The 21582-nt window shown below is 38.6% G+C and overlaps 3 protein-coding genes across 3 annotated transcripts in view; 2 read left to right on the top strand and 1 right to left on the bottom strand.

Annotated features, from left to right (window-relative positions):
• cnih3 (cornichon family AMPA receptor auxiliary protein 3) overlaps window positions 1-12170 on the bottom strand; it is a 54474-nt gene extending 42304 nt beyond the window's left edge. Inside the window, exon 1 of the transcript XR_007488796.2 lies at window positions 11977-12170. The gene's annotated coding sequence lies outside the window, so the exon portion shown is untranslated. The remainder of the gene's footprint in view (window positions 1-11976) is intronic.
• Window positions 5547-6610, top strand: LOC125990028 (intraflagellar transport protein 20 homolog). Its single transcript, XM_049756616.1, has 2 exons — window positions 5547-5668; window positions 5835-6610. Exon 2 carries the CDS (start codon window positions 5846-5848, stop codon window positions 6242-6244), a length of 399 nt encoding a protein of 132 aa, XP_049612573.1. The 5' UTR covers window positions 5547-5668; window positions 5835-5845; the 3' UTR covers window positions 6245-6610.
• On the top strand, window positions 8643-21036 carry ptchd4 (patched domain containing 4). Its single transcript, XM_049756612.2, has 3 exons — window positions 8643-9242; window positions 12600-13095; window positions 18080-21036. The coding sequence occupies exons 1-3, from the start codon at window positions 8643-8645 to the stop codon at window positions 19741-19743; spliced, it is 2760 nt and encodes a 919-aa protein (XP_049612569.1). The 3' UTR covers window positions 19744-21036.
• Window positions 21037-21582: the final 546 nt, after the last annotated feature.

A 21582-nucleotide genomic window follows, 5' to 3' on the forward strand; every position in this document is an offset into this window, starting at 1 on the left:
TGAGAGCTTCAATTTTGTTTTGTGGCTGTCCTGTTCTTTCATAATGAAATTATCTGTATTTATTGATGAGTTTATTTTATGAAATTGCTGTCACTATAAACTTGGAAACTGCTTATTAATATTTCTTTTTGTTTTTTAAATATGTTTTTGTCATTTGCAGCAAAGGTCAAAGCAATTGACAAGGAAAATAAATGAATTTTATTTTTCACTTAAACTATGCTCCAGTTTTTTATTTTGATCACTAATAACCGTTTCTTGTTTTGCAGAACTCTCTGCACCGGGTAATCATGACAACCATAAACATGAATACATACTTAACCTCATCACAACCAATCAATTCTGCCGATACCGTGATTAACATGCATGAAGAGTGAAGCCAATGTGGAAGAAGGCACTAAGTGCAAGTACAGCAGAAAAAAAGTACGTGCAGATTGACATTTCCCTTGGTGAACATGTTTGGTACTCATCTATATTCTGATTTAAAATGCAGCTTGAGACACAGCAATTCTTTTACGATTCCGTTTGAAGAGCATTTTAACATCAGTGAATGAAAATGAGTTTACAAACAGTGCCTTGCAGCTTTGAAGAATTATCAACGATGACAATTGTTCAATGTGCAGCAATGTTTTATAATTGATGAATGTATTTGTCAGGGGTAAAATGGTGTTTCCCTCAATGCTATTGATTTTTTATTTTATTTTTTTGCTCCTACAGTCTACAAGTCCTCTGCTCTGAAATTGGGGCACCAGGATAAAACCAATTGCAACACTGCAGTCCCTCCCCAAAAATTCTGCTTCCATTATAGGAATGCAATTCAACACTCAGAATATACAGTATTTCATTTTAGTACCTTGAAACTCCACTAAATCCACATTCTATTTCCCCACACAGTGAAAAAGCATTTTCCATTTTGCGATTACTCGGTGTAATGTTATGGAGCGGAAAAGGAGAGTCCAAGGTGAACATGGGAAAGTCCATGTATCATTGCCGAGCCACTATCTTCAGAGCTGTTCATGAGCCACCAGTCCCTAGTAAAAATAAATTGCTGCACTTCACAGTTCAGTAGAGAGAAGCAGGCCTTTGTGTTATTAAATGCGCATAAAGTTTGTGGTCAAGTATACAGATGCTAACTCTACATACAAAGAAAGAATAGAAAGAATGTGTGAAAAATAATTTTGAGAAAAGATTTGCATGGAGACTATTTTATTCGTTCATCTGTTCATTTGTACATTCACTTACCGTATTTTCCGCACTATAAGGCGCACCGGATTATAAGGCGCACCTTCAATGAATGGCCCATTTGAAAACTTTGTCCATATATAAGGCGCACTGGATTAAGGCGCATAGAATAAATAATTCAATATGGCTCAAACGTTAATGCACTCACAATATAGTAACACTCGAAATAGTGAAAACAATATATCAATAACTCAATGTTGCGTCAAGATCGCACAACACACAAAATAAACACGTAAAGCTTACTTTAATAAATTAGTCCTCATCCACAAATCCATATTGGTCCATATATAAGGCGCGCCTGATTATAAGGCGCACTGTCGGCTTTTGAGAAAATTGGAGGTTTTTAGGGCCGCCTTAAATACGATATTCATTTGTTCGTTCGTTCGTTCCCATTGCAGGAATAAATCTAGAAAAAAAAACTTTTACAGTTGTGGCAAAATTAAGAGATTGACGCATCATTATGTTGCTTGGACATAATTTGAATGAATCGTTTGGCAGAGTGCAAAATGATGCCAGCCGTTGGTGATCATTCCGAGCAGCTGTTCGCTAGCTAGCATGACATAAAAGCAGGCTATGGGATTATTCTTGATTGTTGACCCAATCATGCCCATGGTGATCAAAATTTTATTCCCAATGAGAGGGGTGGTTTATGTTGCTTGATAATCCAAAATGTCGGATTTTTTTTTTTTTTTTTTTTATGTGTCTGTCTAATTAGCACTAGTAGCACAAAAAATACTTTAGATGGATGGATCCTGTTTGGTCCTTCGTTTCCCATTTATACATCTGCAGGAGTCCTGCATTCTCTTTCTCCCTGTGGGATCTCGACGGTTTGTGTCTGTTGTTGCTGGACCATTACCCAAATCCATGTTGTCAACGTGGCATGTGAGCTCTAACTGACAGCAGGTGCTTGCATGTGAAAGCAGCATGCTTTTGAAATCTTCACTGCAGGGCAGATGAGCTCATGCATGCCACCAGAGAAAAGTGGAAGGGTTTTACATGGTCAACAGGGGGTGAAAAAAATAAGACACAAAAGCCACAATAGGAAAAAAATACACTGCTCAAACTCCAATGACAGCAAATGAGATCCATTAGCTCATGAATGGGCCTCAAAATCCTCAAAAAGGCAAATGGAGGAGAAAGTGAGACCAGATGAGAAAAACTCTAATTTGTACTATGAAAAGAAATTCATATAAATTTGCATGATTGACAATGGGGCCATTACTATGCACCATTATTTTAAACACACACAACTTCAAATGCAGGCAAAAAAAAGTCTGACAGCGCATTATGAATTAGGCATACAAGCTATTTTTAAACAATATGTACACGTTTCTAATCGCAGTAAAAAGTAGATGGGCATTAATAGAGCCTTGCAGTTGACTGGGGAGCTGGTCCATCACTCGTTTGAATTTTTGGAAATGTGGCTATAACGCAGAAAGTGCGAATTATAAAAATATAATATTATTATAAATGTTATATTATATTATATCATTATATTACCGTATTTTCCGCACTATAAGGCGCACCTAAAAACCTCCAATTTTCTCAAAAGCCGACAGTGCGCCTTATAATCAGGTGCGCCTTATATATGGACCAATATTGAGCCACTACAGCAGGCGTGTCCAAAGTCCGGCCCGCGGGCCAAATGTATATATCTTATATATATATGGACAAAGTTTTAAAATGGGCCATTTATTGAAGGTGCGCCTTATAATCCGGTGCGCCTTATAGTGCGGAAAGTACGGTATATTATAAAAAACTGACTTGATTTGTAAAAAATTACATGACAAACCTCATTTAAACTACACATAACATTGTTGCTGTTAGCTGTATATAATTAAAACCACATTTAATGCGTTTCACTTACGTTTAAGTGGTTGGCGCTGAGGTCAAGGTGCATGAACAGGACAAACCTTGAGATGAGTATCGCTGAGGCAAAGGACACAGGAAGCTGCAAGCTTGATGCTGTCATATTGGAAAATCTTTTGTATGAATATGAACCTGGCCCTGTCATAATGGAAGAGATAACTCACTAGGGGATAGGATGCAGGGACAGCTTGAAATTAATGACAAGGCCATATGAAGGAGAAATGTCATTCATACCGTCATCGCTCTTTCCCTCATCATGTCTCAGCATGGCTACTCCTCATTACATAGATATTGATTTAGCTATTTTGAGAAGGCTGTGGGATCTTTTTGCTGGTCTGTCCTCAGCACGCAGATTAAATACATTATAGTATATCAGCAATCCTGAGCCTTGCTGAGTCTTTTTTTTGTCTGAGGGGTCATCTTCCATTGTCCTGTTACACAACACTGATCATGCCAAGAGGTCAGACATTTTGTACTCTCCTCAAGACTCATTTTGTAAGAGAGAAAGATGCCAAAAATGGGATTACCCCAACCTAAGAGCATGTTTACAGCATCCATTTTTCCGTTATTAATGTACTTGAAATCAAATCCATTCAATCAAGGCTGATTGAAGATGACTTAGTGGTCTGTTCTTAAAAAAAAAAAAAAAAAAAAAAACTACATTTGCAAAATGCCGATCTTTTGGTGACTCAGAAAAACTAAGAGTCATAATGCATTTTTAAAGCAACTATCTAAAATTTTTGACCAACGATTTATTTATTTATTTATTTACGATTGTTTAATTTTGTCCCATTAAGTTTAACATGCGTTTCTAAACTTATTTGTGTATTAGCTATACACAAAATTCAACAAGGATGGACGCACCAAACACACAGTGATACTTGGTGACGCGCGCACGCACGCACACACACATACACACACACACACACACACACACCATCTCTGTGCTGGACAAAGGGCGTGAAAATGGATTCCAGATAAACTCAAGCTGATTTTTGTGTCTTGCAATAATCCATTAATCCTTTTTTTCACGATTTTAATTGTGTTGGTGCTTAGGGACGTAGGGCAAGTAGATCATGTCGAAGCGGTTTATCATTTCAAATTTTGATTTGCTTAATTAAAATCGAAAGTATTCTTTGGTCCTTGTAAATTGCTGATAGAGAACATAGTGACGTGGAAAAGCCTCTATCGTCATGACACATGGGGACAAGTGACATTGCGGGGAAGGGTTGGTTGAGGGTGACACAAGTTGCATGCCAGATGAGAGGGGGAGGGGGATGAAATTATATTTTGTCCACTTTAGAATGCAGGGGTGTCAAATTCATTTTTGTCACGGCTACTGATGAAGAACTAGCTTTGAAATCAGAGACTAGTAAAAACTGCTCAAATATTTTAAAAAGAAAAATTGATAGCAATATCTTTAGTTTTTAAAAGTGAAGACAATTAGCAATTTTAGTATTGACGCATGACCACAATTTGTCTTCACGGGCCACGTAAAATGATGTGACGGGCAGGATCTGGACCCCGGGCCTTGAGTTTGACACCTATGATTTACAGTAATTAATCGACAGCTCACATAAGCTAGCATCACATTCATTTCCACAGAATGCTTTTCTGAGTGAGCTCATAAACTAGAGAGGAGGAATAAAAAATAAATAAAAAATTGACAAAGAACTGCAATTTTGTTCTGACACAAGACCTTTTGACTTCACTTCATCACACATCTTACGTTCTGCAGAACATGCTATCAACAGATGTGTCAATCACTGGATGGGTGTCAACTTTAGGTCACCAGTGATTTCACCTTTAAACTCAATTTCATTGTATGCTATTCACCACGGAATTGATGGAGCAATTTGAGCCATTGGTATTTTTTGAAAGTTACTCGACTGCTGCATTTGGACTGAAGTATTCATCATTCTTACTTCACCGCAAATGTTTCTGTGAATTATCTACTGTACAGTTTTTATTTGTCACATCATTGACTTTGCTCCAAAAAGAAGTACAAATGCCCATAGTATTTTGACCTGGATTTGTTTGGACTTCTGTTAGCTTAGTATTCAATTCCTTTTTTGGAACAGATTAATTCTATTTTCATCCACTTGAATGGGGAAACGTTCTTTCACTTTCACAAAGAAATGAAGTTTCTATTGATTGACTGAGATTCCAAATCACCTCTGGCATTATTACTGAAAAAATTTCCCTTACTACAAACGTTTTATTTTCCAATTATAAATAAATATAATGATTTAAATCCAACAGATACTTTAAATCTCTCCAACAAACTATATTTTTGCTGTCACTGACCATTGTCAAAAATCCTTTTGAAGTCGCTTAAACACAAATATCATACAATTATATTTTTCTGATGATGTCACCCACTGAGGCTTAAACATAAACATATGATGTCATGTTGAAGCTTTGATTTGTTTTTGTGTCATAAACACACCTCAAGGCAGAAAAAAAGTTGCGGAAAACAGAATTATCAATAACACAAAATGAATCCTGTGATCCCGATTGGTATCCAAGGTATTGATTGATATCCAACTTCTACAGCCAGGTGAGCTTTATTGATCATTATGTCAATAATGAGCTAATAAGAGTAAGATTTTGTATCACAAATACTATTTAAAAATATATTAGGTATTTTAATGCTACTAATGTATCTGATTTTAGACATCAGAGTATTTTTTAGTCAATCAAACTGTATTTGATTAATTACACAGTTGTCCAGACTATGGCCAAAGATGCATTGGCAGAGGCAGGCTGTTATTTTGATGAACTCAACAAACTACGTGCACTCGAGCCAGACGTCAGCCAAAAGACGTCGGAGCTCAGAGAAGACTGCAAAGATTTTTTGGACACAATTGTACAGTTTTTGAAGATTATCGGAGGGCTTATGGACTTGGTGGATGAGTTGGCAAATGAGACAGAGAAAGAAAAGTTGAAGGCTCTTGGAACGAGAAACCTGCTGAAGTTTGTGGCAAAGCAAAGGGAGGCCCAGCAGCAGCAACTTTCAGCTCTTATTACAGAGAAGATGATGCAACTTAAGCGATATCGTGTTGAGTATGAGACCCTTTTGAAAGTAGAAGCGGAACAAAATGAATTTATTAATCAATATATTTTGCAGAAGTGATGTTAGGATGGAGAAGTACATTTACGCAAAACGCCCAGTTTTGCAATGTCTGGAAAATAAATGTGTGGTAAAAAATTAGTAAATAAATGAGTGTAATAAATTAATAAATTAGTAATAAATTAGTGGTTTGGCATACTCTCAACTTCTCCAATTGTATTCATATTTTTTTTTATCAGATTATTTTTTTAACCAAATACTGTATGCTAATTAGATTTTTTTTAATTAGATTTTTTTCTATATTGTTCCATATCATCATTAGCTCTTAATATGCGTAGTGTGTATTTTTTTTTCTTTAATATTATTGTCATTTGGAAAAAAAGTTGTGGCCTATTTAGAATATGATTGCTGCTCATCTGACATGATACATCACAGACTTTTTGTAATCAATAAACGAAAAAATATTTTCCTCTACTGGCTCACATGTGAATTCTAATTCAAATTTTGCTAACTTTTTGCACCGGCGGTAAATCTATCTAAACTATAATCTTGTATTTTTCTGCACTTGCTTTCTCCCTTAGATCTTTTCATGTGGGTACGCGGCGGAAGAAATCCAGAAGGGGAATTGTAGTGCTTGTGCACAACTTCAAATCTAATCCTTCAGGGCGTTGTTAGTATGCACTGCATCTGTAGATTTTCAAAGCATGCTATGCATAATGCTGAGGTGTTAGCTCAAGTGTTCTTCATATAGTTCCAATATCAATTATTAACCCACTGCATGCATTTCCCACACCCTGATTCAAACAATCAGATAATCAACACGGTTCTGCGGAAGCTGGATAACGATCCTGATCATTTCTCACATCAGAATCCAAACATGACTCCTTAATTCTCACCATTTTTTTAATGCAATAATCCAACGCTTCTCCTTCCATGCCCTCATACTTTATCCAGCTGGCGTACAGAAGATTTAAATAACACTTCCCGAGTCAGGTGCTGTGTCTCCTCAAGCAAACCAAGTGGTTTTGATTTATTGTTAAACAAGAAGAAAAACATCAGATAGTCATGGCAGCCTTACATATCACATCATGTTCTCCTGATTTAGATCTTCATGATCTGCATAGAGATTTAATGTGACAACAGGATGGCCTGGTGAATGAGTCTGCTTTATATTTCTTAATACAATCTGACTGTAGAGAGGAGCAGCAGGATTGTCTCAAAAATGGTTGATGTTCATATCTTTAAACAGTTCCACAAAAGTAATAGGTCCAAAATTGCAATGGATTCTTCAGAGGTGGGATGTTCCCAACAAGTCAAGGATAAGGTTTAATCCCTGAATGTAGTCAATAAACCAGTTAGCCACATAAGTGAGGTGACTGACAGACACGTTAGCGCTCAGCAGTATTAGCATTGATTGCAGGTCATTCAAATAAAAAAAGTCTCAATTCTGACACCATAGCGGTAAATAAGTGTTTTATTTTTTTTTTGATAACAAGGACATCCTGTGACGGTGAAAACAAATCATTTTACATTGTTGCAAATCTTTCAATACTATCGAATGGACAATTAAAAAAAAAATCATTGTGCATACATGTGCAAACATGGTGGCTCGCTTTAAGTACCCACTCACAAGAGGTGCTCTGCATGAATGTAAAATATGCATGTACTGTTCACTTGATTAGAAGTAGCGGGCTGCTGACTGGGGTCCTTCTTGGTGTGTTTATTCCACATGCATCTCTTGATGTGTGCTGAGTCAATCACTCAACTTGATTATAGCCAATGCAGTATATTTAAACTGCACAGAAAATATATATTGTTTATCTGGGTTGTACTGTTTTTTTTTTTTTTTTTCTCGGAGACCCAAACAATTGTTCAGTCAATTAATTCTGGTGTAATTTTCCCTCTTGGCGTCACATGGCCTGGTGCAAGTGCAACCCACCCAGCACGAAATCTCCGCACAAGGCTTACATGCAGGAAGGGAAGGGGGGGCGTTTTACCACCACGCTTGCATTGCCTGTTGCCGCTACAGCTGCTTAAATAACCAGACACCACTTCCACCACTAACATCACCCGTTCCGTTGCCATCTTGCACTCCTACAATTAAACAGATGAGTACCGCAAACATGCGTGCAGGCAGACGCGCATGCACATCCACATTTCACACCGCCGCCACTCGTCACTGGCGCTAGTCAAGTGGACACGCGCGGCTCTCCCCCCCACCCCCCTTCCCCACCCCCCCTCCACACGCAATGGCTTGAAATGATAAGACGGATTCTTCTGGAGAGGCAGATGAAGATGAATTAATGACTGTTCGATTGTCGCTATAACTCTCCGCGCGTCTTGCGGGCGAATTGCTGCAATGCTGTCTTTCCAGGTGTGTGTATGTGTGCGCGCGCGTGTGTGCATGGCGTTATTTCTCTTACGAATTGGACCGAGCCGGGAAACGCGAGTCTGATGTCACATGTGCTTCATCGGAGGAGACGGAGCATCTGCAAGCTGGATTTTGTGGAGGATGCTGCGGCAAGTGATACACAGAGGGCTCAAGGCTTCCTTCTACTGGTTAGGCTTATTTGTTAGCAGACACCCCGTTTTCTTTCTCACCGTGCCCGCGGTTCTCACCATCATTTTCGGATCTACGGTACTGAGCCGATTCAAGCCAGAGACGGACCTTGAGCTGCTGGTGGCACCGACGCACAGCCTGGCAAAGATTGAGCGAAGTCTGGCCAACAGCCTCTTTCACATCGACCAGTCTAAGCACAAGCTGTACTCGGATTTACACACCCCGGGCAGATATGGTAGGCTGATACTGCTGGCCAAGTCCGGGGGGAACATCTTGGAGGTGGCCGATCAGGTGCTGCAAGTTCACAAGCAAGTGTTGGATTTGCGAGTCAATTACAAAGGATTCAACTACACATTCGCGCACCTCTGCGTGCTGAGCCACAGAGACAAGAGCTGCATGCTGGATGATATCATCACCATCTTCGAAGATATCAGACAGGCGGTGCTTTCCAACAGCACTTTCCACAAGGTGCCCGTCAGCTACCCCAACACGACGTTAAAGGTGAGTCGGAGTCATGTGTTGGATTAAAAGCAACTAGGCCTGTTGTTAACCTGCACTACGCACTCTCCTATCAAAAAAAAAAAAAAAAAAAATACTTATGATGGTGCAGAATGCAAATAGGCAGCCACATTTTCTGAATGAATGCAGCATTTGCACTATGGTGGGCTGTGCATTGGTCCAAGGTGTAGCAGCATATGAGGGGAACCCTCTCCATAACCCAGACATCTGCACGAGCTTTTCTAGGTTTCATCTTTCCATGTTTTGGTGCAGGTGGATTGATTGTTCCCATTGGGTGTTCATCTTTCCACACACACATGGGGATATCCTCTTCTTTTTTTTTTTTATGCAGTGGTTCCCTCTTGCCATCTCCAGGCAACACATGCATGATTGCAATTGCTATCAGACTCCGTTAGAATTAATTTTCCATTTTTCCTTGTGACCTCATACTGCACTCATGTAGCTTGGAGTCCCCAACCTGCAACAATTGCTAATTGCCTATTTTTTTTATTTATTTTTTTGGGGTAATGCAGCAGTGCTGTTGCAGTGTATTTACTTGCTGCATCATTCTAGGTGCATTTTTTTAAATTTTATATATTTGTAGTGCCCTTCATGGCACTTAAGCTGTGAAAAAAAATTATGAATGAAATAGTACAGTATTTGGACAGTTTGCTTATTGAGCCATAAATTCAATATATGATTTATATCATTTGTTGTTTTAGTTTTATTCCATAAAAAGAAATAGCTTGGATATGTTTGTCTGAATGTTAGTCAAAAAGGCAAAAATGTCTACACAGTCTTCAAGAGGGGAAAACATTCCCAGTTTCTCATCCCAAAAGTCAGCGGGCTCCAGCTTCCCCGCTTTCTGAATGAGGACAAGCGGAACAGAGAATAAATCAATGGATTCATTGTCCTTCCGCAATATCTTTTGTCTCAGTTGCCAGGCTCGGATAAACATAGCAACGTGACGCCATTTTGGGGTATTTCTAAAAATCTTCTGTTTGCACTAGTTAAGTCAAGTTTTTATAGGGCAAGTGACAATAATTTGGTGCCTCGATGTCTATGAACTTTGACCTGTTTCTGTAATTGGGATAAGTACGGGCCAATCAGAGAAGGGTTTACTCGAGTTGCAAATGAAGTAAAACGGTCAAGGAGCTATGTTGAAAACTTAATCGATTTTTATTACTAGCGCGAGACCATAGACAAACCACAGACACAAAAGAAATGTCTTTCTATTATTCAGCTGAAAGTAGGGGTCTGTCTTCAAGTGCCTACTTCAAACTGTAGACGTGCTTCAGCCATGTCGAGGATCTCGTACGCAAGGAAATGAAAGAAGCTCCTTTGATTGGCTGAAGCAGCGGAGCCTTGCCTCTTGCAGATCTGCTGGCCTGTGCTCGAAATTACCAATTATGATCGACCCCACTTCCAGGCAGAGCAGAAGTTACGCCAATCACAAAAGAGATCCCTTAAATCATAAGTGTCAAACTCAAGGCCCGGGGGCCAGATACGGCCCGTCACATCATTTTATGTGGTCCGCGAGTACAAATTGACTTCACTTTAAAAAAAAAATAGAGCTATTGCTAGCAATTTTTATTATCATTCACCTTTTTAAAATATTTGAACAATTTTTACGAGTCTCTAATTTCATCAGTTTGTATTGTAGCCCATACTGTGTATAATATAAGGCGTTGACAGTTTTAAGGCTTAAATTATTAAAAGAATGACTTACTGTAATTTGTCTATTAGAATCAAAACATGCTGTGCCATTGTCGAGTTATGCCTTATTTTTTTCAGTTTTTGCAGGAACTCTTTTTTTTTTTAATGGTATGTCACATGACCAAGTATCCACAAAGTTATTATGATATGAAATATCGACGTTTGGCCGTAATGTGGTAGATCTGGGGAACTGCAGGCACACCTGTTTTTTTTTAGTGGTCGACCTTCTCATATATACATTTAGACATTAGCACAATTATATATAGAAACTAATTTGTTATTTCTTAAATAAATAAATGATTGACTTCAGGAAAAATGGGTTTGATGGTTATTAAATATATGCATTTTTTTTCTTCTAAAGTACTCATCTAACTATGGTATGTCTCTATCAAACACAAAAGGACTAAGAAGCGCAATAAACATCTCAACTAAATGACATGCTAGTTGAGGTGTGAAGTTGGTCTGTGGTTTCATCCAGCATGCACACCACAAGAAATCCGTCAGTGGTCCTGGCTGATATATACGTATGCAGCAGGGAAATAAAAGAATAGATCTGCTGTCCATATGTGTACAAGGCAATAAAAGCAAGTCAAGAGCATCCTTGAATATCACATTAACCTTTCCAAAAAAGACTTTAATTCATATGAATCAATATGCTCTCACTGGCAACGGTATGAGGTGATTCAATACAAACAGGTTGCCTTGATGGAAAATAAAATATTTTAAAATAGTGACAAATATGTTTTTATCCATGTTGTGCACAATAAATATATTTGGTGTAATGACCTCTGCCAGAAACCAAAAATGAAGATAAGATTTTGAATGGGTGATTAGTTAATCAGCAGTTGAAGTAAAAAATACTCAGGAGTGATTTTTTTTTTTTTTTGGATGGGATCAATTGAAGTAACCAATATATTAGGCACAGCTCTCATGATGCAGTATACTGTTTATGTTAATTTCAATTAGTTCCAGGGTTAGATGTTGTATACTTGTTGTCACACGCTTATCTTAAAACACATACCTTGCTCATACCTTGTTGGAGATGGAGGAAGAATGTCCGACATGGAGGCAAGCATTGCAGAGGTAGACAAGCGATAGCAGGCAGGCAAGGAGAAGCAATGACAGGCAGCTAATCCAAACTGTAAGCTTGAAGCAGTAAAAAAACTATCTTCTTGGCTAACTGAGACTGACTAAGGCAGACTGCCATGTGGGAGCAGCCATCTTTACCTGAACAGGTGCCTGATCAGGTGACTGACCAGGTGACCAAAGGCTGTGTCAAAATAAAAGTCCAAGACTAGCAAATTTTAACCAAAGTTCAAAATAAAGGTCCAGCCAATCCTAACCAAAATTAAAGTTTAAGCTAAGGAAACCAAATTGTCTCCAATATATACAACATTCACTTTCTTATCCAACATATGTCAGCATTAGATTGGAGATTCCATTCTCTGTAACCTTGTCATAATTAAGAATATTTCAAAGGTGTTTTTCTTGAGTCCGTCCTACCATAGGATGCCATCTTTGTAAATTTGCTTGTAAATCAGTGAAATCAGGGATGAAACCTGCTATTGGTTATAACTGTCATGCTTTGCTGCTCAACAAAGTACTGCAAGTAATTTGATGCCGTGTCCTTTTAACCGCTTGCAGGATGGTCGAGTGTCCTTCATCGGTCATCAACTGGGAGGCGTGTCCTTCTCACCCAACAGCCGGGACCAACAAGTCAAGTTCGCCAGTGCTGTCCAAATTACCTACTACCTCCGCAACAATGGACCTGTGGTGCAGGATGCCATTGCAGAGCGCTGGGAGAATGAGTTCTGCGCCCTGGTCACTCGGCTGTCAACTGCCGAAGCTCCTCACGGACCAGACCAGCTCCACATCCACTCCCTCACCTCCTTCAGCTTGTGGCGAGACTTCCATCAGACAGGTGTGCTAGCCAAAGGGGAAGTGTTGGTTAGCCTGGTGCTGGTGCTCCTGGCTGCCACCATATCCAGCTCCATGCGGGACTGTTTGAGGGGGAAACCCTTCCTAGGCCTCCTGGGGGTGTTGACCATCTGTATTGCCAACGTGACAGCCGCAGGGATCTTTTTCATATCAGATGGCAAATTCAATTCCACACTCCTCGGGATTCCATTCTTTGCTATGGGTAAGTATGAGAGTGTTTCATTTTATGCTGATATAATTGTTGAGCGAGATAATATGAAATCTGGATTTCTGTTAGTGCTTTCAATTTTCTTTACATTTTCAGAGGTTTTAACTCCATAGCTGTCTTAGCTGTCCTGCAAAACAAAGTTTTATTAATATCGAATACAAGAAATTGCTCGGTGTTACATTGATTCATTCATTGAATTTTTTTTTCTTCCTCTATGATCAATCGTAATTGTTTCGGGGTTTTAGTAAAAGCAAAACATGTTACAGTCAAGAAGGTGCTCATTCACCCCTCCCACCCATATTCATTCAACTTTTTAGAGTTAACTTTTCTTTTTTCATTTCATTACTTTTCTTTTAAATCTATTGAAGTCTGTTTGTAACTGCCTTTAAATGTATGAGATGCGCTATAAATCTGTGATTGTGTATTTTTTGTCACATCCATAAGCTACTGCCTAGATACTGGTAAATGCCTAAATAAATAATAATAATAATAATAATAAAAAATAAAAAAAATTGCTTATTCACACTGCTGGTACAATTCCCCCCTTCAAGTTGGGATCAAGTTGGTTATTATTATTATTAATATTATTATTATTATTATTATTATCATCAACACTGCAGGCCAAAAAAATCTTAATTGTGATTTTGGCACAATTTCTTTCCACGATCTGTTTCGATTCAGCCCTGATGTAGGCAGTCTGAATGAAGTTTAAGCAAAATATAGGAAAAGATGGATTCATGAACTTCTTGCGACCAAGAGGGAGGTGTAGTAAGGATGGTTTTGAGAAAAAGGAGCAAAGGTCAAAAAAAGATGTACAGGGAATAAAAACATGGCATACATATCGCGAGAGAAAAGGATGGAGAAGGAGATGGACGAAGAAACGGAGAGGACTTGATTAAGTCTATAATTTTATGTGACAGGACCTTAGAGACAGCAGATGTCCAGCCTCCTCCCTGGAGGCTCTGACTGACACATCCTCCTCCTATCGCTGTATCAACGTCACATCAGGCTTGCCAACTGAAATGGATACTAGCTTTTTTTTTTTCTCCTCACTTGAGGGGCCAATCTACTAATGTGGGCAACCCATGTTGAGACTTACTGTATTTTATTAGTGATGAGAAATCCCCGCAAGGGCTAACGACAGTATTCAGAACATCTTGAATTTGGCCTAGTTTATTGAAAAAAAAAGTTTCTAGTTTTGTGTTAATGAGTTAGGCTGCAGCCACAGCAATATGTTGACTGCGATGGTGATTTTTTTTTTTTTTTTTTTTTTTCTCAGAGCGCAGGGACATTTCAGAAGTATTCCCTATTGTTGTGTGTTCATTTGTGGTTGCACAAGAAGAATTTTCCTCCTGGCTGTTTTGTTACCGACACCAGGCACGTCAGATTTTTCCACCAGTTTTTGAATTTTTTAAAAACAAAAGAACATGCTTGAAATTTTATATCAGCGGCAAACATGTTATTCATCCCAGCTTGTTATACTTGTAATATTCATTTATCTAGTCCAATTTGTGTGGCACAGTGGCGAATGTTTCTGTTTTCAGAAAAGCACTCAATTAAGCAAAAGCATTTTCTTAGTCTTGGTGGGTTTAAAACGAGTTTTGCAAAATTTGCCTCCAGCTGCAAAAGCAATTTGTTATTTAATGCACATTATCAAATCCTCTGTTGAGGATTCGGAAGTATATTGCTGCTTTTTTTTTTTTTTGCAGCAAGACACATAATCCCAATTTATTCTTCATATTTGTATCATTATCAGTGATAACATAGCAAAAAAAAAAATAATAATAAAATAGCCATACCATTTCATTATGTAGTGCAGCGTTGGGATTCAACTGCTTTTACTTTTTCTTCAGATGTTTGAGCTGCATATTGAAAAATGTCTGGACAAAATGCAATCTCACCATAAATAAGGTCAATTGTCACTTGACCCTTTTTGCCTGCAACTAAAAAGTTGGATGTAGTAGGATAAGTGCAGTGAAATGAGTGCTGGGCCACTTGGCTGCATCAAAAAGCAGTATTTTAATACTGTTTTAATGCTGCCCCCCCCCCCCTCCCAACACACACACACACACACACACACACACACACTCATCTTTTCAGGATTTCTGCTCAGCCTTTGAGATAAGCGCTGTAGCGCAATCTGTTGCTAAGGCATGTACTGGAATTATTGGTATGAAGAGTAGAGGTCTCAAAATTAATCGATTAATCGACAACAAATCGATTAGTAAATTAATGACCTTGTATTTTACTTGATTAATCATCTCGAGAAAACTAAAGATTGTCCAAATTTATAATTTCAGGCTTTCAAAAGTAATAATGATCTTATTTTTCTAGTTCTACATACAAGCATTTGTGTTTAATCAAACTAAAACAAACATCGACTATTATTTTGGAAAACAATGACCTTCCTGTGTGATATCAACTGTTGTTTCGTTTTTTTATCACTAAATAATACAAAAAACAGTCATTGATAAAAGTGTTTTTAATAGACTTTGACGCAAATAAAACTGGATCTGATTATTTGATTAATTGACGGAATTGATAAAAATATTCGATCGTGACAGCCCTAACGGAGAGATTGTTTTCAACCATACAGAGAGGAACTGTATTTTTAATCGCGTTTTTTTTTTCATAGTTTGGGGGGGGGGGGGGACTTATACTCAGGAGCGATTTATATGTGAGATTATTGATCTTGATCATTAACATATTACTTACTTACTAGTATAGTTGATCATTTCACATGTCGCAAGTTTTCATCCAGCATATGGATGGCTTCAGCTGGATATTCAAGGACACCAGTTTCTGAAGATGGATGTTGCCACTGTGATTTTAGCGCAATAAATCAAATGGTATTGTGAGACTTGCGTACTGAGTAATTGCCAGTTTTGTGTTGGTTGAGTGCTCGCCATTGTCATGGTTGGATATGGATGCACTGTTGACTGGATGAATCACAGAATAATTCATTGGATGCCTTCCATTCGCAATCTGCAATCAAGTTTAGGCCATAGAGTACAGGAAGTACATCAACACATTAGGCAGAACAATAAATCAAATTATTTTTAATGTGATTCAACAGCAAAAGAAAAATATTGCTCTCTGGTTCTTATCTTTATTTATGAGCTTAATTCACGAGAAAATCATGACACAAAAAATTAAAAATAGCTTAGTGGAACTAAACATGCATTTGTTTGATTGACAATGAGCCTTTAAAAATGCAACACTTTGACATTCCTCAATGCTATTTTTAGCTATAGTCAATCCTTTTGAGCGCCCATTTCCTGCAGCATGTCCCATTTAAAAATAGATCATCCTCAACACACCTTTTTATTGACTCCCATCGTTGAATCTACTCCAGTGTTCATCCTGATGGAAAAATATTCACTCAAGATCAAATGTGACTTTACATGATATATATATATATATATATATATATATATATATATATATATATATATATATATATATATTTATTTATTTATTTTATTTATTTAAATATATATCTATATTTATATATATTTTTTAAAATTATATATTTATTTATTATTTTCTCCCATTTTGTTCTTCCATTCGTTGCCATATGTTCACTTTCCTCATGCATTTTTACTGAGTTTCCATCTCATCTGCAGTCCCCCTTGCGATCCCGTCTCTGCCGTCATTCCTGCAGTCATCCTGATTGGAAGACTGTATGGCGGGTAGGAGGAGCTGACACGCTCTCTTGCCATGTGATGGATGTGTTTTTGGGATGTGAGAGCCACAAAGGTTTCAGTGAAGTGATTTAGTTTAATGACTCAGTGGCATTTTGCTGTGGGCCAAGGGAGGACGAGAGGGCAAATGCAGCCAAGGCTTCCATTATTAGAGTGGCGTGATCAGGGTGTTGGATTATTGAATACAAAACATGCACATGCACACACCTCGTCTCAAGAAAAAAAATAGCCCTGGTGGACAGCTGTTGACAAACTGCCTTCCTACAATACATTGAGCCCTGAACCTCCAAGTGGGACGGGGCAGATACAATGCCTGGTGTCTCTGCGTCCTTTCATGCTGAGCTACAGTTGCTTATCTTTCCCTCGCTCTTTAGCCAAACCCGCTTGCTGACTAACTGCTGCAGTGGCCGCCAGACAGCACAAGCTGTCTGTCCCCTACACCAGGGAAGAGGTGATGGGGCTTTGCAGCTGGTTATGAAGGCCATTATTAGCCAGTTCATCATGATGCAAGAGGAGAAAAAAAAACAAAACAAAAAAATTGTGCTAGAAAATTGCTGGACAAATTTGGAACTCTATTTAAAGCAGTTTCAATATCAGGCAATTACAGTACCGTATTTTCCGGACTATAAGGCGCACCGGACTATAAGGCGCGCCTTCAATGAATGGCCCATTTGAAAACTTTGTCCTTATATAAGGCGCACCGGACTATAAAGCGCACCATTAATGCATCATGTCATATTTTTAATCCAAACCAAATTATTCTTCATTTTGTCTTTTTTATTTCAACTTCAGACGAAACAAATTACTTTATAATCACAAAATAATGATCCATAATCTTTTTGATTCATGATTCATAGTCTTCAGCGGGCCACTTATGATTAGTTTCATGCCACAATGCTTCGGGCCAGTTTAATTTTAGGAATTTGGTCCATATATAATGCGCACCGGACTATAAGGCGCACTGTCGGCTTTTGAGAAAATTTTAGGTTTAGCCTTATAGTCCGGAAAATACGGTATTTTAAGATTGATTTCTTGAGGAAATACAACAGAGAAAATTTCAATAGCTGCAGAGCAAGCATGGGCCATGTTTCTCTCTACCAATGCTAAAAATTGTCTACAACCAGCGGGAGACAGACTCGTGTGTAGCTGCCATCTTGATGGAGTCAATTACAGATTCAACAAAAATGAGGATAAACATTACGTAACACTAACACGAATGAAGAAGTTTGAAAAAGAATGTTCCCTCATCATGTACTCTCTTTCGTGTTCTATAGGTCATGGAACCAAAGGGGTATTCGAACTTCTGGCAGGCTGGAGGAGAACAAGGGAAAACCTGCCTTTCAAGGAACGCGTGGCTGATGCTTTTGCCGACGTGATGGTGTGCTACACCATGACCAGCTCTCTCTACATCATCACATTCGGCATGGGAGCGAGCCCTTTCACCAATATTGAGTCAGTGAAGATTTTCTGCCAGAGCATGTGTGTAGCCATCTTGGTCAACTACTTCTACGTTTTCTCATTCTACGGCTCCTGCTTGGTGTTTGCTGGACAACTGGAGCAGAACCGCTACCACAGTGTTTTCTGTTGTAAAATTCCTTCAGTGGAGTATCTGGACCGCCAACCCACTTGGTTTAAAACCATGATGAGTGATGGCCACGACCTCTCGACTCACCATGACAGTGTCCCTTACCAGAATCACTTTATCCAGCATTTTCTTCGCGAACACTACACAGAGTGGATTACCAACACCTATGTCAAACCCTTTGTGGTTATTCTCTATCTCATCTACGCTTCGTTTTCATTCATGGGATGTTTACAAATCAGCGACGGTTCCAATATTGTAAACCTTCTGGCGAGTAACTCTCCGAGTGTTTCATATGCGCTGACTCAGCAGAGATATTTCAGCAACTACAGTCCTGTGATTGGCTTTTACATTTACGAGCCCATTGAGTATTGGAACTCCACAGTGCAGGAGCATTTGAAGACACTCAGTCACGGCTTCAACAAGATCTCTTGGATTGACAATTTTTTCCACTATCTACGTGTGGTGAACGTGAGCGCATCAACCAAGAGCGACTTTGTTAATATTCTCAAAAGCTCGTTCCTGCGGAGCCCCGAGTACCAGCATTTCACAGAGGACATCATATTCTCCAAAAACCGTGACACAAAAGAGTACGATATCATCGCCTCGCGCATGTATTTAGTGGCACGGACCACGGAAAAGAAGCGTGAGGAGGTGGTGGAGCTTCTAGAGAAGCTTCGCCCTCTCATGTTGATAGACGGTATCAAATTCATTGCCTTTAATCCAACATTTGTGTTCATGGACCGCTACAGTTCCTCTGTCATCTCTCCAATCCTAACCTCAGGCTTTAGTGTACTCACCATCCTTATCCTTACCTTCTTCCTTGTCATTAACCCCTTAGGGAACTTCTGGCTCATCCTCACCGTTACGTCAGTGGAGTTGGGCGTCTTAGGTCTGATGACTCTTTGGAGTGTCGGTATGGACAGCATCTCAATCCTGTGCCTTATTTATACCCTGAACTTCGCCATGGATCACTGTGCACCACACTTATACACGTTTGTGTTGGCCACCGAGCACACGAGGACACAGTGCATCAAGTTGGCACTAGAGGAGCACGGTGCGGCCATCTTGCAGAACACATCCTGCTTTGTGATTGGGATCCTACCTTTAGTGTTTGTGCCTTCCAATCTGACCTACACACTGTTCAAGTGCTCGCTCCTCACGGCCGGCTGTACCGTACTTCACTGCTTCGTCATCTTGCCCGTCTTCCTCACCTTCTTCCCGCCATCCAAAAAGAGACACAAGAAAAAAAAGAGGGCCAAGCGGAAAGAACGGGAACGCGAAAGGGAACGTGAAAGGGAGGAGATCGAGTGTATTGACGTTAGAGAGAATCCTGATCACGTGACAAATGTCTGAGTAGTTTTTTTTCGCAGTGAATATTAGTTGAATCGCGTAATTAGATAACTTCTAAGATATAGGCAAGTGAAGACGGCTGTGCCGAGCACAGCTTCCTCCCGGCCAATAGCAGCTAAGCAGCTAGTTGAACGCACTCCCATTCCTAACAGTGTCTTTCATTGGGTATCCACCAACAGCATACTTATAGTTCTACTACTCGGTACAGTATATGTGAAACTAGGTTACCAGATCAAATTATGAATATATAGTTGATTGCTCTATTGAAATATTTGTAAGTCAAACTTTATCTTTAGCAGCCCTTATCTATAAGTGCAAAGCAGTCTGTGAAGCCAAGAAAGCGTAAACAGGCTAGTGGAAATGTAACCATTAGAAACTACCAATAAATCAGGGGTGGTTTGTCAATTTGAGCAAGTGTGTTTCATAGATAGTGAAAATGATTTGTTTGTGCCTGTCACCTGATGACTTGCCTGTGTTGCATCAACTGAAAAGTCTACAGTGGCCTCCATATGCTAATAACGCAACGCTTCATGAATTACGCTAATGCTAGCTAGACTTTACGTGACTCAAATCTTTTTTACATTTTTTCCACAACATTTTGACAGTTGATTAAGCGTGCCCATATAAAATTAAAATAAAATGGATTACGTTTTTCTTCTTTAGACAGAATTTGGTTTTACAGCAGAACACAATGCAAAATTAGATTTTAAATCGAGGAATTGATAAGTAGAATCGTCACGCAAGTAAGCAACTACTGTATTTTCCGGACTATAAGGCGCATTGGACTATAAGGCGCACCTTCAATGAATGGCCCATTTTAAAACGTTGTCCTTATATAAGGCGCACCGAACTATAAGGCGCACCATTAATGCATCATGTCAGATTTTTAATCCAAATCAAATCATTCTCCATTTTATCTTTTTTATTTCAACTTCAGATGCAACAAATTACTTTATAATCACAAAATAATGATCCATAGTCTTTTTGATTCATGATTCAGTCTTCAGCGGGCTACTTATGATTGATTTCATGACACAATGCTTTGGACCAGTTTAAATTTAGGAATTTGGTCCATATATAAGGCGCACTGTCGGCTTTTCAGAACATTTTAGGCTTTTAGGTGCGCCTTATAGTCTGGAAAATACGGTAATTCCTATAATGGGAAACCGGTTCTGAAAAAATTGTTTATGATTCCCATCCTGATTATTTTTTCTTTATCCACATGATGCAGGATTCATTTATTGCTGTGCTAACATGTAAGAGTTACTAATGAATTGGATTGTGAATGTATGGATGTTTATATCTGAGCGCATGATCATTTATTATTTGAAAGCAGCAATAATTGTTACTTTGATTAAGTTTGAGGTGGAGCTCATTTTTAAATTTGTTTGTGGACTTTGGAATTTTCGCAATAGATTTCTTGAGTCCACAAATGACACGATTCATATTACATTATAAGCAAAGTACATATTGCCAATCACTGCATGCACATTTAATACTTCTTTCATCTGACACATTAACACAATAAATCAGTATTTTCTGATACATTTTGAAGGTTTGTAAAAAAAATTGCAGAATCCCTGAGCTAATAATTATTTTATTGTATACAAATGTCATTTTTTTTGTTTTTCATTTATGTCAGGACAGTATTTTTTTTTAAATGGTATATACATAAATTTAATGTCTCTCAACTCAAATTAAAACTTGTCTCATTGTCTCAACATCATGAGTTTATTCTTGTAATTTGGTTTTGTTAGTTTTATTATTACATTTTCATCTTTTTTTTTCTTCCATTTTAATACTCATTGTCTAACTTTCGGTTGTAGTCCAAAAAACAAGCTC

This window comes from Syngnathus scovelli, chromosome 20, assembly GCF_024217435.2.
Source record: "Syngnathus scovelli strain Florida chromosome 20, RoL_Ssco_1.2, whole genome shotgun sequence".
Classification (NCBI taxonomy): domain Eukaryota; kingdom Metazoa; phylum Chordata; class Actinopteri; order Syngnathiformes; family Syngnathidae; genus Syngnathus; species Syngnathus scovelli.